This window comes from Muscardinus avellanarius (assembly GCF_963383645.1).
Source record: "Muscardinus avellanarius genome assembly, chromosome: 8".
Lineage (NCBI taxonomy): Eukaryota > Metazoa > Chordata > Mammalia > Rodentia > Gliridae > Muscardinus > Muscardinus avellanarius.
In genome coordinates this window covers 58,921,935-58,934,837 of record NC_137794.1, presented here as the reverse complement: position 1 = coordinate 58,934,837, position 12,903 = coordinate 58,921,935, and the positions used below count along the sequence as shown (strand labels likewise).

The window sequence follows — 12,903 nt, the reverse complement described above, 5'->3', positions numbered from 1 at the left end:
TCTCACTGAGTTGTGAAGGGCCTCACTAAGTAGCTGAGGCTGTCCAAGAACCTTGATCCTCGGGTCTCAGCCTCCCAAATGCTGGGATTACAAACATGTGCCACCACTCCTGGCTCACAGGGATCTTTTGATGCCTGTTTAACAATGGCAATGTTAAAAGAGAAGGCAATAATAACAACTTTTGCTTATTGAATGTCAATTTTAGGTCCAGTACCATGGGTTTGATTTACAGGAATTATTTAATTTTCAGAACAATCAACTTTTATTGAAGCAAAGGGGTTAAAAAACTTAAATCGTTTGACTAAGTGGGAGAACCATAATTTAAAAACCTGGTCCTGAAGTTCATTTTGTTGTTGTTGTTGAGGTGCTAGGGGTCGAGTCTAGGGCCACCTGCATGCTAGGCTCATGCTCTACCTCTGTGCTAATACCCAGCTCTTCACATTCCTTTCAGTCGATCAACTCATTACAGTGCTGGATATCAAACCCAAGGCCTCTCAGTCGCTAAGCAAGTATTTAACCACTAAATACAACATTCCCAGCACCCTTAAGGCTATTGTCTGTATTTTTCATCCCCCCTTCCCTTTTGTGGTGCTGGAGATTTTACCCACTCTTGCATGCTAAGCAAGCACTACCCCTGAGCTATACCACCAGCTCCCTAAGTTCATTTTCTTAACATATATTTAATGACTATTTTAAGGAGATGAGATACTAGAGGAAAGAAGCTTTTAGTTTTTGAAAGAGATAATTTTCTGTTTTAAATACTATTTCTGCCTTTAACTTACTTTTTTCCTTTTCTGAAAAATTCAGTCAAAAAGCATCTGTATTAGATATCTACTCTAACCTAGAGAGGTTTTATGGACTAATCAAAGTAAAGAGAGCATGCCAAGTGCTGACCTAGTGAGAGTTTTGGAGTCAGGGTATGGTAAGGAGCCGTCTGTTTAGAAGAGCGGCTTAGGGTGGGATATTTGAGTTGGAGTGGCATGAGAAAGAAGTCCATGTGGGGAGAGGTGGCAGCTGCTCAGAGTTATTTGGCAGAGCCTTAATGGGGTGGCAGACATTCTGCAGTGAAGGGGCCATGTCAGCAATAGGTAACTGGGTATATCACTGTGTACTTACAATTTTTACTTCTTCATTATTAGAGCAAAACTAGCACTCAGATCTTGGTTTCTAATACCATTCTCAATGAACCAGGGCTCATTAAAGAAATGGCAAATTCCAGGGTTGGCTTATGGAAAGTGCAAGATGAGCCTGGAATATTTTGTTGTATAGGAAAGTAAAGAAGTGTTCAAAGAATGATGGAGTTTTGTCAAAATGACTGTCTAGGCAGCAATTTACTATAAATAAAATAGAAACTCATGTGTCTGTACTGAAAAAAAATTAGTTAATTAAAATGGAAAGTTTTATGAGGGATGGGATAGTCTCAGATTATCTCTTCAACTATTTATTAATTACAAAGAGAAAACAAGAACTTTATGGTAGAGAGGCTTGGCCACGTATCAATGTGCTGATAGGATGCACCAAGAAGAACGTGGTCTCCTCTCTGTGATATTCTTGCCAAAGTTGCACACACTAACCCTTAGCATGAGGAAACATTAAACTAACTCCAGTTGAGGGACATATGACAAAATTAATTGACTTGTAATCTGCAAAAGTATCAGAGTCATGAAAACTAAGAAAACATTAAAGAACTGTACCCTAGAGTGAAGGAGATGGAAAGAAATGGGGATAGTTAAATGTAGTTTGTGAATCATTGTGCTTATAAAGGGTATCATTGGGAAATTGACAAAACTTTTGAAATGGGGTCTAAGGATTAGACATAGTAGTATATCAGTGTTCCTGATTTTGGTAGTTGTTATCTGGTTATCTGGGAGAATTTCTTTGTAGGAAACAGACACTGAAGTATTTATGGGAGAATTGGATAGGATGTTAACAACTTATTTTCACATTGAGGGGAAAAAAGTACTTTCTACTCTACTGTACTTGGGAAGCTTTTGTAACTTGGAGACTGTTCTTTCCAAAAAAAGATAAAAGACCAACTACCTCTGCTAAAGGATTGACTCCATCTTCTGTTGGTGGTTTTCAGGTGGCCAGTAGTTAAAGGGAGAGACATTTTGTATTGCTGTACAAATACTATTAAGAGGAGCCTCTGTAATCAGTCCTGTTTTGTGAAATATATATATGGAAATGCAGGTACTCAGAAAGTTTATATACAAAAATGTGCCTTTGGCTATGTAGGTAGATGTGTGTGTGTGTGTGTGTGTGTGTGTGTGTGTGTGTTATGTGTGTGTGTGTGTGCGCGCGCTCACATGCTTTGATCTTGTAGATATCTTTACTAGTTTTTGAAGGTAGCAGTTTGTACCTTTTAATGTTCAGTTTGAACTGCTTTTAAAAATTACTGTTTTTATTTTGTTTCACTTTTTATAGATAAAAGACATAGTTTAATGTCTTATACTGGCAAGTGAGTTTACTGTCATTGTCATAGTTATTTTTATTGACAGTTTTAACATTGTAAGTGGTTATAGAACAACACCTATTTATTGACTATGGTGGATGTTGAGTATTTCCACAGATGACCAACTTCATAGTGCTGCATTTTTCTCTTCTATAAAATGGCTACAAGAGTCCCTTTTTCTCATAGTTGTGAGGGTTGCCTGTGGTAATGCATGTAAAGTGCTTAAAACAGTACCTGGCTTATAGGTGCTTGATCAGCATTAGCTAATTTATAATTATGATTATTATGTTTTATATTGCATTATTTCATTTAATCCTCACAATTAGTCCTTGAAATAGGTATTATTTTCTCTATTTTACAGGTGAGACAACTAAAGTTCTGAGAGGATTAGTAATTTCCTTAAGATCACAAACTTAGTAAGTCACAGAACCAGGATTTCAAACAATGTTTATCTGACTTCAAAGCTGATACTTAAATACATTGCTTAAATACTTGAAATACATTGCTTATTTTTTTGTCATTTACCAAAGTTTAAAAATAATCAGCATTAAAATTTCAAGTAGATTATATTCCAGTCTGTTTTCTAAAAATTACATATTTATATGCACAGTAGTACATAAACTATATTTTAATAGGAGTGCTTTTATTCAAATTGTAAAAGGCAGTTTGAAGTATGGACAAAATTGTACATTTACCTTTTTTAATTTTTAATACTTTTTACATTTAACATTTAAAAGGAAACATTTAGTCCTTTTCCCTGAAAGAATAGGTATTAACTAGATATCTAAATTAATATTTTTACAAATAACTAACAAAAGTGATAAAGTCTTTTAAAATAAAGCTAATATTTAGTTTAGCTCAACTAAATCCTAGAAACTGCCTGAAAGGTGACTTCTTGGTGGTGTAGATGGTATTGATCATAGTTAACTTTTGAAATCCCTAGCTGTTGTGGTATTGTATCACCTTGTTTTTTGTGTGTATCGTTTACTAAGCAGATTCTCAGTGCTTGCCTGTAATCGTAAGCTTTTTCTGTCTTGTTGTTTATTCTATCTTTAATCCTTTGAGCAAGGGACCTTCCCACTTCAGGTTTGCTCATGGGCCTGTTTCCAATGTCTAAACTGTAGCAGAGTCAGGTATTTATTTCCAAGTTCCTAATAGTTATATTCCACGATAACTTTAAATTCAGGGCACATAAAACCTAATTTGTTCCTTCCCCTAGTGCCTTCTAGGAGTGTGGCAGTGAGTTATGGGGGGTAAGCATTTTTCCCTTTAAGCTATTTCTACTAATAAGTTCCATCTCTAGAAATCTTTTCTTACTTTTCATATTTATTCAGAGGAGTAATGTCTCTCAGATTTACTTCCTTGTTTCTCTTTTCTACTACAACCAGAACCTAATTTTCCAATACCTATTGACCACTGCTATCTGGATGAATTGTCTTTATGTTTATGTTGTGATTACTGCGTTTATCATGGTACTTCTCTGACCATTAGCTATCCACATTGGCCTCTGTATCTTTATTTGATTCTCATGATCCTTAAGTGCTCAATTTACTTATACAAATATATTTCTTCAACATGTGTAGGAATAGAACTCCAGTTATGCCAATGCCATTACCACATCTTACAAGGAAACACTTTCTCCTTCTATGCCTTTTCTTTATCTCCCTTAACCTGGTGTGATCGTTTTCTTACCTGCTTGAGCAAGGCCTACTGAGCTTTAAGACCTTGTTTAAATTGTGACTCAAAGAAGCCTTTGGTGGTACTGGGATTCCTGGAAACCTTTCTACCTCTGGGCTACACTCCCAGACACCTAGTTTTTAATATTTTTATTTGGAAACTGTCTCTTAAGCCAGTGAGGCTGGCTTCGAACCTGCACGATTCTCCTGTCTTCACCTCCCAAGTGCTGGGATTACAAGTGCCACCATGCCTGGCACTCAAAGAAGCCTTTGTATTCCACTCATCTGCACAGTTTCCAAAGTCTTAGTGTATCTATCATTTGTACTTCTCTATTTAGAACTTGATTTTATATACATATTATGTTCTGTGTTTTTTTCATCTCTTTAACTGTACTAAGCAGTTTTTAAAATGGAAACTTTTACTCCTTTCATGGTACCTATAGTCTTGGCACATACTAGGTATTCAATAATACTTTCTGATGAATCAAAAATTACATATCACTCCAGTTTGCTTCACCTGTTAGATGATTAGACGCTGGAGACTTTCTTTACCGCTCAAGATATCTTATTTTATAATTTTTAGAGTGAAGGAAGTGAAGACTGAGGGCTAACAAGTTTCTTTCTAGTTGCTGCCTATATTTCTAAGGATAGAAATTAGAGTTAAGTATAAAAGATTATTTTCATGAAAAATTAAGTGGAACATGCACTATAATTTTTCTGGGTATGAAACTTCATTCATATAAGTTTTGGTGGACTTAAAAGAAATTGAGAATAAATATGTTCAGTTAGTTATTTGATATTACATTTTTAGATATAACTTAATTTATCAGTTCTTCCTGTTAAAAATATAGGAATTTTGAAAATATATTATCTAGGTAGTCAAAAGTATTTTAGCTAAGGTCTGCCTATTTGTGAATGGTGATCGAAATGTTAGAACAAAATCTAATAACTGTTTATTGCAAATAGAGGCCTACGAATGATTGTTAGTAGAAATTTATTAGCACTAGTATACTAGCAAATCTGGTGGTTAGCTGACTGAAGCATTGCTAACATACTGTACTCTCATCTTTTGTGGCAGCCATTTAAAGATCGCTGTGAATGGTTCTATGAACATTTGCATTCGGGACAACCAGATTCAGACATGGTGCACAGGCCAGTGAATGAAAATGATATTCTGCTGGTCCACAGAGGTAGGCTTAACAAAGAAACTGATATATATGTGAGGTACAAAGTACTTGATACTGTAAATTTTAATATGTAGAATTAACCAATGCTACATATTTAGATTCTATTTTTAGGAGTAGCTGTGAAGTTGTGTCAAAAGCAAATTGTGCAAAGCTAAAGCAAGGGATTGCTGTACGGTTCCATGGAGAAGAAGGCATGGTGGGTATAAAAATAAGTGAAGTAGGTAGACATCACTGTATATAAAAGATGGAAACACAATTGAATGGAATCTAATATTTAATTGATAAAGAAATTTAACATGATTTTAGTTTTGCTATTATTCAGAAAAAATTTCCCACTATATTTCTGTTGATGCTAAATTTTATTTTCTTGAACTCAGGGTCAAGGTGTTGTGCGTGAGTGGTTTGATATTCTGTCTAATGAGATAGTGAATCCTGATTATGCATTGTTTACCCAGTCAGCTGATGGTAAGTTGTGTGGTCTAGCATTTTTCTGTGACTTGTCTTTTTTTTTCAAACTACTTCAATACATTTTCTGTTTGATTTTCACAGTAGCCTGATGAGCTAGGTAGGGCATTCCCATGTCATAAAAGAGAAAACTGCAATGCAGAGCTTTGGTCTACTTTCACATGACTATGGAGGAGTAGAATAATATGTGGAACGCAGTGTAGCATTCTTTGCTCTTAACAGTTGTTTTCCAAATGCTTGTCTCAAGATTTAGTACTCAGTCCTTTGAAATTTATTCAATTTAATGTTGTCCTTTAGTCTGCTCTTTTTGAGTTAAAATTTTATTTAAAAAAAATACTGTTCTTAGTAAATGGACTTAAAAGAATAAAAGTCCTTATTTGAAAAATAAAGATTTGTTAAACCCATTTTAGTTTCAAAGTCTTAAAGTTTATTGGTTATGAAAAACCAGAAGTCTCAAAGTTATGGTTTTAAGTCTTAATTAATTATTTTATGTATGGTAATTTTAAGTCTTTTTAAGAGATCAGGACTAAAAAGCTCTTTCCTAAGAATATCATACAGATGAACAGCTCTCTTTTTGGAAATGGTACTTGTGACCTATAGACATGTAATTTGATCTTATAGACTGAATGGAAATGGTTACAACTTCTTTTCTGTAAGGTATATATTTAAGGGCTCTAAAGACTTATATTTATAAGTGAAGGTGGGATTTTAGTTTTTAAAGGCTTTGCACAATAGCTTTTTTCCCTGAACCCCGCCCCCCATGCTTACATTCTTTTATAAGAAAAGAATCTCTCACCAATTGTAGCTTCTTATTGCTTCCATCCAAACTAGCAGTAAATCTCTATTTAATAGATAGGATTACTTCAGGAGTGGCAAGCAGGGGGGTGGGCTTCGGTGAAGCTAGGAAGCTGCAGGAATTTACCTATATTGTAATGGCTTTCATGAACACACTTTGAGTATTTGAAATTACTTAAGAATATGGAACTACTTGCTTTAACTCTGTGACCTTTGCTTCTTTGCTCTGAGGTCAGTTTAGTTACTTTATGATTTTTATGTTAAGTTCAGTGAAGCATGAAGTGCAATTATTTTGGTCTAATCTTTAAAGCTGGGTTTATCATATTTTAGATATTTCTTTTCTTTATAGTTCCATACTCTGAGTTGGTTTAGTTTCATACCTGAAAATCAATTGTGATGTGGAATCATTAGTAGACAGAATTTCTTAGTACTACAGATTTTATTTTTCTTGGTGCTGGGTTTGAACTGAGGCACATTCTACGTCCCAGATACACCCTCAACCCCATTTTTTTATTCTTTACTTTGAAACAGGGCTTTACTAAGTTGCGGAGGAACTCACAAGTAGCTGAGGCTGGCCGAGAACCTAATATCCTCCTGTCTCAGACTCCCAAGTAGTGGGATTATAAGTGTGTACTACCACCACACCCAGAAATACTGCAGATTTATAATGGAGCAGATGTGGAGACATATAACTATAAAGAATTTGATTTTTTTTTTTTTTTTGGTAAATCATGTAAGTCTTCTCGTTAGGTTTTAATAATAAAATCTAGGTAAAATATTTTCTTAGGTTTGGTTTCCTGAAGGAAATTTTATTTAGGATTTAAGAATTCTTGAATATGAGGAATGTTTGGGTAGACCTATTGTCTGTAATAATTTTTTTCTGTGTGTGTAGTATTGGGGATGGAACCCAGGGGTTTCTCCACCTGTGAGCTATACTCCCAGACTTATTTTATACTATATTTGGAAACAGTGTCTCACTAAGTTGTTGAGAGCCTCACTAAGTAGCTGAGGCTGGCTTCGAACCTGTGTAATCCTCCTGTCTCAGCCTCCCACGTGCTGGGATTACAAGCGTGTGCCACCAACCCCAGCTGTAATAATTTTTTATAAATTTGTTTACTAATCAGAAAAAGATATTTACTGTAGAAAAGCAGTGTAGTATAGTGGTTGAATTTGAAGTTACAGTATGTATGGATCCTGTCATTGCCACTTATTTGGTCTGGTATTGAGCCCATAAAGTTAACTTTTCTGAACTTCAACATCCTCATTTAAAAATGATGATAACCTTTGTTTTGAACATAATGAGAATTCAATTATATGAATTGTAATGATATGTAAAAATACTTAGCCTAGTGCCTGGCATATAGAAATCATATAATAAATATTGTTAGCTACTGGTATTATTATTCTTTTAAAATGCTTTTTTTTGCTGTAGGATTCCCTTTTTCAGAATATTTTTACAGGGGTTAGACACATAGCTCAGTGGTTGAGCACTTAGTTCCTAGTGTGTGTGAAGCCCTGGATTTGAACCCATGGGTATTCTACCTCTGACCTATTTGATATTTACATGGGAACAGGATCTCACTGAGTTGCTAAGAGCCTCACAAAGTTGCTGAGGCTGGCAGCAAACCTCTTTCCTGTCTCGGCCTCCCGATTACTGGGATTACAGTGTGTACCCAACACAAAAAGTTTTTAAAAAATTATTCCTTGAAAAATCTGTCAATTTAGTCAACCTTTTAGAACTCTGGTATCTCTTATAAAATAATCCTGTAGGTGCCTGGGGCTCTTGGGATGATAAAATAAAACATGCAAACCATTGAAAACAATGTCTGGCACAAATTATCAATAAATGATAGCTTTTTAAAAAATATCTCAAACCATATTTACTTGAATAATAAGAGTTTTTAATAGTGAAAACAAGAAGCTGTGAAGGTTACAGCTGTGTTTATTTTGAATTTAAAATTAGCATAAATATAGCCGGGCATGGGGTACATGCTTGTAATTCCAGCTTTTGCGAGGTTGAGACAGGAGGATCCGAGGTTTGCAGCCAGCTTCAGCTACTTAGTGAGGTCTTTTGCAACTCAGTGAGACCTTGTTTCAAAATAAAGAGTAAAGGGCTGGGGTTGTAGCTTGGAGGTAGAATGCTGCTGGGTTCCATCCCCAGTACCTCAAAAAATTAGCATAAACTTTTGTATTATTTTAACTAGTTTTTAAGAATTATTATTCCTTTTATAAAATTTTTGTCACATCTGTTTTCTTTTGTTCTTTTAATTTCTCCTTATCCTTTTTAAAAATCCAAATTTCTCCAGGCATGGTGGTACACGCTTGTAATCCCAGCATTTGAGATTCTGAGACCAGAGGATCACAGTTCTTGGACAGCCTCAGTTACTTAGTGAGGCCCTCTGCAACTTAGTGAGATACTGTTTCAAAATAAAGAATTAAAAAATAGGGCAGGGGGTGTAGCTTGGAGGTCAAATGCCCATGGGTTCCATCCCCAGACCTGCAAAAAACCCCACAAAACTTCAAATTTCCCAGAAAGCAATTAGATAGTTAAGGAATTATGCAGAGTTAGGAGAGGAAAGTAGTCATCAAAAATAATTGTGAGGCTGGGCGTGGTAGTACATGTTTGAATCCCAGTACTTGGCAGGCTGAAATAGGAGGGTCACAGGTTTGAAGCCAGTTTCAGCAACTTTGGCCCCCTGCAACTTAGACCTTGTTTCTAAGGGTGTAGGTTGGAGGCAGAATGTCCCTGAGTTCAATCCCCAGTACCACACACAAAAAAAGAGGAAAGAATTGTGGGTAGCCAGGTATGCTGGCGCATGCCTGTAATCCCAGTACCCCAAAAGTGTAGACAGGAGGATTTCAGGTTGAGACCAACCCCAGAAATTTAGTGAGATGTTTGTTTGTTTGTTTGTTTGTTTGTTTACTGGGTCTGGAACCCAGGGGCATTTTACTTCTGAGTCATATCCCCAGCCCTATATTTTACTCTTTGTTTAATTTATTTTTTACTCTTTTTTTTTTAACTCTAGGGTCTCTAAATTGTGGAGGGTCTCACTAAGTAGTTGAGGCTGACCATAAATCTGCAATTCTTGTCTCTCAGTCTCCCATGTACTGGGATTATAAGCATGTGCCACCATGCCTGGTGAGACCCTGTTTAAAATAAAAATAAGATAGGGATGGGATGTAGCTCAGAGATAGAATGCCTCTGGGTTCAACCGTTAGTACTAAAAAAAAAGCAAAAAAATTGTGGGTTCAACAGTAACCCTAAGTATTTGCTATTTGAACAGGATAAAAATATTTGTGATTATTCTTAGAATATTATAGTTTTGAAATATGGTTATATTTGTCTTTGAAATATCTTTATCTTCAAGGCTTTGCTTTGGCTGTGTGTATGTGTATGTGTGTATATATGTGTGTGTGTGTCTGGGGGTTACTGGGGATTAAGCCTAGGGGCATTATACCACTTAGCTGTACTCCTAGCCCTGTTTTAGTTTTTATTTTGAAACAGGGTCTCACTAAGTTAAAGAGGGCCTCATTAAATTGCTGAGGCTGGCTGGGAACCTGTGATCCTCCTTATCTCAGCCTCCCAAGTACTAGGACTATAGGCATGTGCCACTGTGCCTGGCTTGCTTTGGCTTTTACTATCTAGTCTTGCCTCATGACTAGGAATTATTCTCAGAGGTACGTAGGAGTGTATGACAAAGCAAGGTTTGGTGGCACATGAGAACAAGGCTGAGGTGGGAGGATTGCAGGTTCAGGCCAACCCCAGCAACATAGTGAAATCCTATTTTAAAAATAAAAAGGTATGGCTCAGAGGTAGAATGCCCCCTGGGTTCAAACCCCAGTATTTAAAGAAAAAAAAAAGTGAATGATAAGCTTCTCCATGGCCTATGGCTTACTTAGGTCATTCAACTATAAGCTTTGAAATTTGTTTCCTTATATCTAAGTAAACAGGTCATAACAACTTAATCCAGTGTCAATGCTGATAAATTCAAGACCATAAAAGCACAAAGTGATTTATAAAAATAGGTATTCCAGATGACCATTTTACTTTCTAATACTTTTCCACTTAATTTTTCTTTGATGCTATTTCCATTAGATTTATCAGTTTTTTCCTTTTAGCCTCAGTGTCTAGAATTGTTGTATATAGCATGAGCTCATTATAGATATCTTGAATGAATGAGTGAACTTGTAAACCAAGTTAGTGGTCACCACAGAAAAACAAAGAAAAAACATAAGAAAGGAGTGTTAAAGTGGGGTGTTGGAGCTGGGCCTAATGGCGCATGCCTGTAAGCTTAGTACTTGGAAGGCTAAGGCAGGAGGAGCACAGGTTCAAGGCCAGCCTCAGCAATTTAGTAAGACCCTGTTTCAAAATAAAAAGGGCTGATAGTGTAGCTCAGAAATTGAATGCCCCTAGATTCAACCCTCTCCATACACACATGAAAAAGGTGAGGTCTTGATACTAAGTTTTCCATTACACTAGGATTTTGTCATTGTTACTTTATTTTATAGTAAGCTATATAACATAAAATTTACCATTTTACCCATTTGAAAGCCTACAGTTGTTCATTCACTATGCTATACAACCATCACCATTAATTCCAGAACTTTTTCATCAACCAAAGCCAGAAACTTTGCAAGAAATACCTCATTCAACCTTCCTCTAGCTTCAAGTAACTACTAATCTACTTTGAATATATATGAAATAGCCTGTTTGGGATATTCCTTTCTTTCTTTTTTTTTTTTTTTTTGGTGGTACTGGGCATGGAACCCAGGGACTTTCTACCTCCGGACTATACTCTCAGACCAATTTTATATTTTATTTGGAAATTTTATATTTTATTTTATATTTTATTTGGAAACAATTTTATATTTTATTTGGAAACAATTTTATATTTTATTTGGAAAGTTGCTGTGAGCCTCACTAAGTAGCTGAGGCTGGCTTTGAACCTGCGCAATCCTCCTATCTCAGCTTCCCAAGTACTGGGATTACAAGCGTGCGCCAAAACGCCCTGCTTGTTTTGGATATTTCATAAAGGTGAAATTATATTCTGTTACATTGGATTTTTTTTTTTTTTTTTTTTTTTTGGTGGTACTGGGGTTCCTGGAAGCCCTTCTACCTCTGGGCTACACTCCCAGATCTATTTTATATTTTGAAACAGGGTCTCTTAAGCCAGTGCAGCTAGCTTCAAACCTGTGTGATCCTCCTGTCTCCACTTCCCAAGCGGAGGGATTACAAGCGGGGATTACAAACATGCGCCACCACACCCGGCTTTGTTACATTGGATTTTGACCCTAATCAATAACTATTACTTTTGCCATTGTTTCTTCTATCTCAATAGTAATTACTTAAACTTAATTATTTGCCTTGTGGAAGAATGGATGACTTACAGACTCGGGTGATTTTTCTGATCATTGCTTACAGGCATCAAGTTCCATGACAGAATATATTAAGAATAGTTGTACACTCCTGTAATCCCAGCTATTCGAGAGACTGAGGCAGGAGGATTGCAAGTTTGAGGCCAGCCTTGACAACTTAGTGAGACTCTGTCACATAAAATTAAAAGGGATGTGATGTATCTCACTCAGTATTGTAATGCTCCTGGCTTCTATCCCCAGACCTTAAAAAAAATAAAAATGTTATACATTTAAAATTGTTTAGCTAGTTTCATTCTATCAGCTTTTTACTTTCCTTCAAAAGCAAAAACTAATACAGTACTGGACATATATAGATGAATGAGACAATATCTACCCTAGTTTATGGCTTGTGGTTAGTGTCACATTGCCTAGGAAAATGTATGTGTGAATGTTTGTATGTTTATGACCTTTTACTATATTTTTTCAGGGTCTCTAATGTTTTTCCAACTACTTTTAGTTTGAAGTATTCTAAATACTTCAAACTAAATAAGTATTTATTTATTTATTTATTTATTTATTTATTTATTGTGGTACTGGGGGTGGAACCCAGGGGCTTTTCTACCTCCGAGCTATAACGTCAGACCTATTTTATATTTTATTTGGAAACAGGATCTCACTAAGTTGCTGAAAGCTTCACTAAGTAGCTGAGGCTGGCTTCGAACCCGTGCGATCCTCCTGTCTCAGCCTCCCAAGCACAGGGATTACAAGCTTACGCCACCACGCCTGGCTATTCTAAATCATTTTAGACATAGACTTGCTCTGATAAGTATGTGTGAATTAATGGTTATCTTTTATACTTCCAGTTCTACTGCCTGCTTATATATACCACAGAGAACATTACTGTGGATGCATATGATAATATAACCTTAGCTTTGTTGAAGCTGTACGTGAATTAATTTTTCTGCATTGAAAT

The 12,903-nt window shown here is 36.0% G+C and overlaps 1 protein-coding gene across 5 annotated transcripts in view; it reads left to right on the top strand.

The window, feature by feature from the left end:
* Positions 1-12,903, top strand: part of HACE1 (HECT domain and ankyrin repeat containing E3 ubiquitin protein ligase 1) — a gene marked incomplete at both ends in the record, with an annotated part of 91,976 nt that overhangs the window by 61,036 nt on the left and 18,037 nt on the right. For all 5 annotated transcript variants that reach the window (XM_080700201.1, XM_080700200.1, XM_080700199.1 and 2 more), the window contains 3 exons: positions 5,207-5,318; positions 5,414-5,511; positions 5,693-5,780. In XM_080700201.1, the coding sequence (XP_080556327.1) occupies positions 5,207-5,318; positions 5,414-5,511; positions 5,693-5,780 (298 nt within the window). The remainder of the gene's footprint in view (positions 1-5,206; positions 5,319-5,413; positions 5,512-5,692; positions 5,781-12,903) is intronic.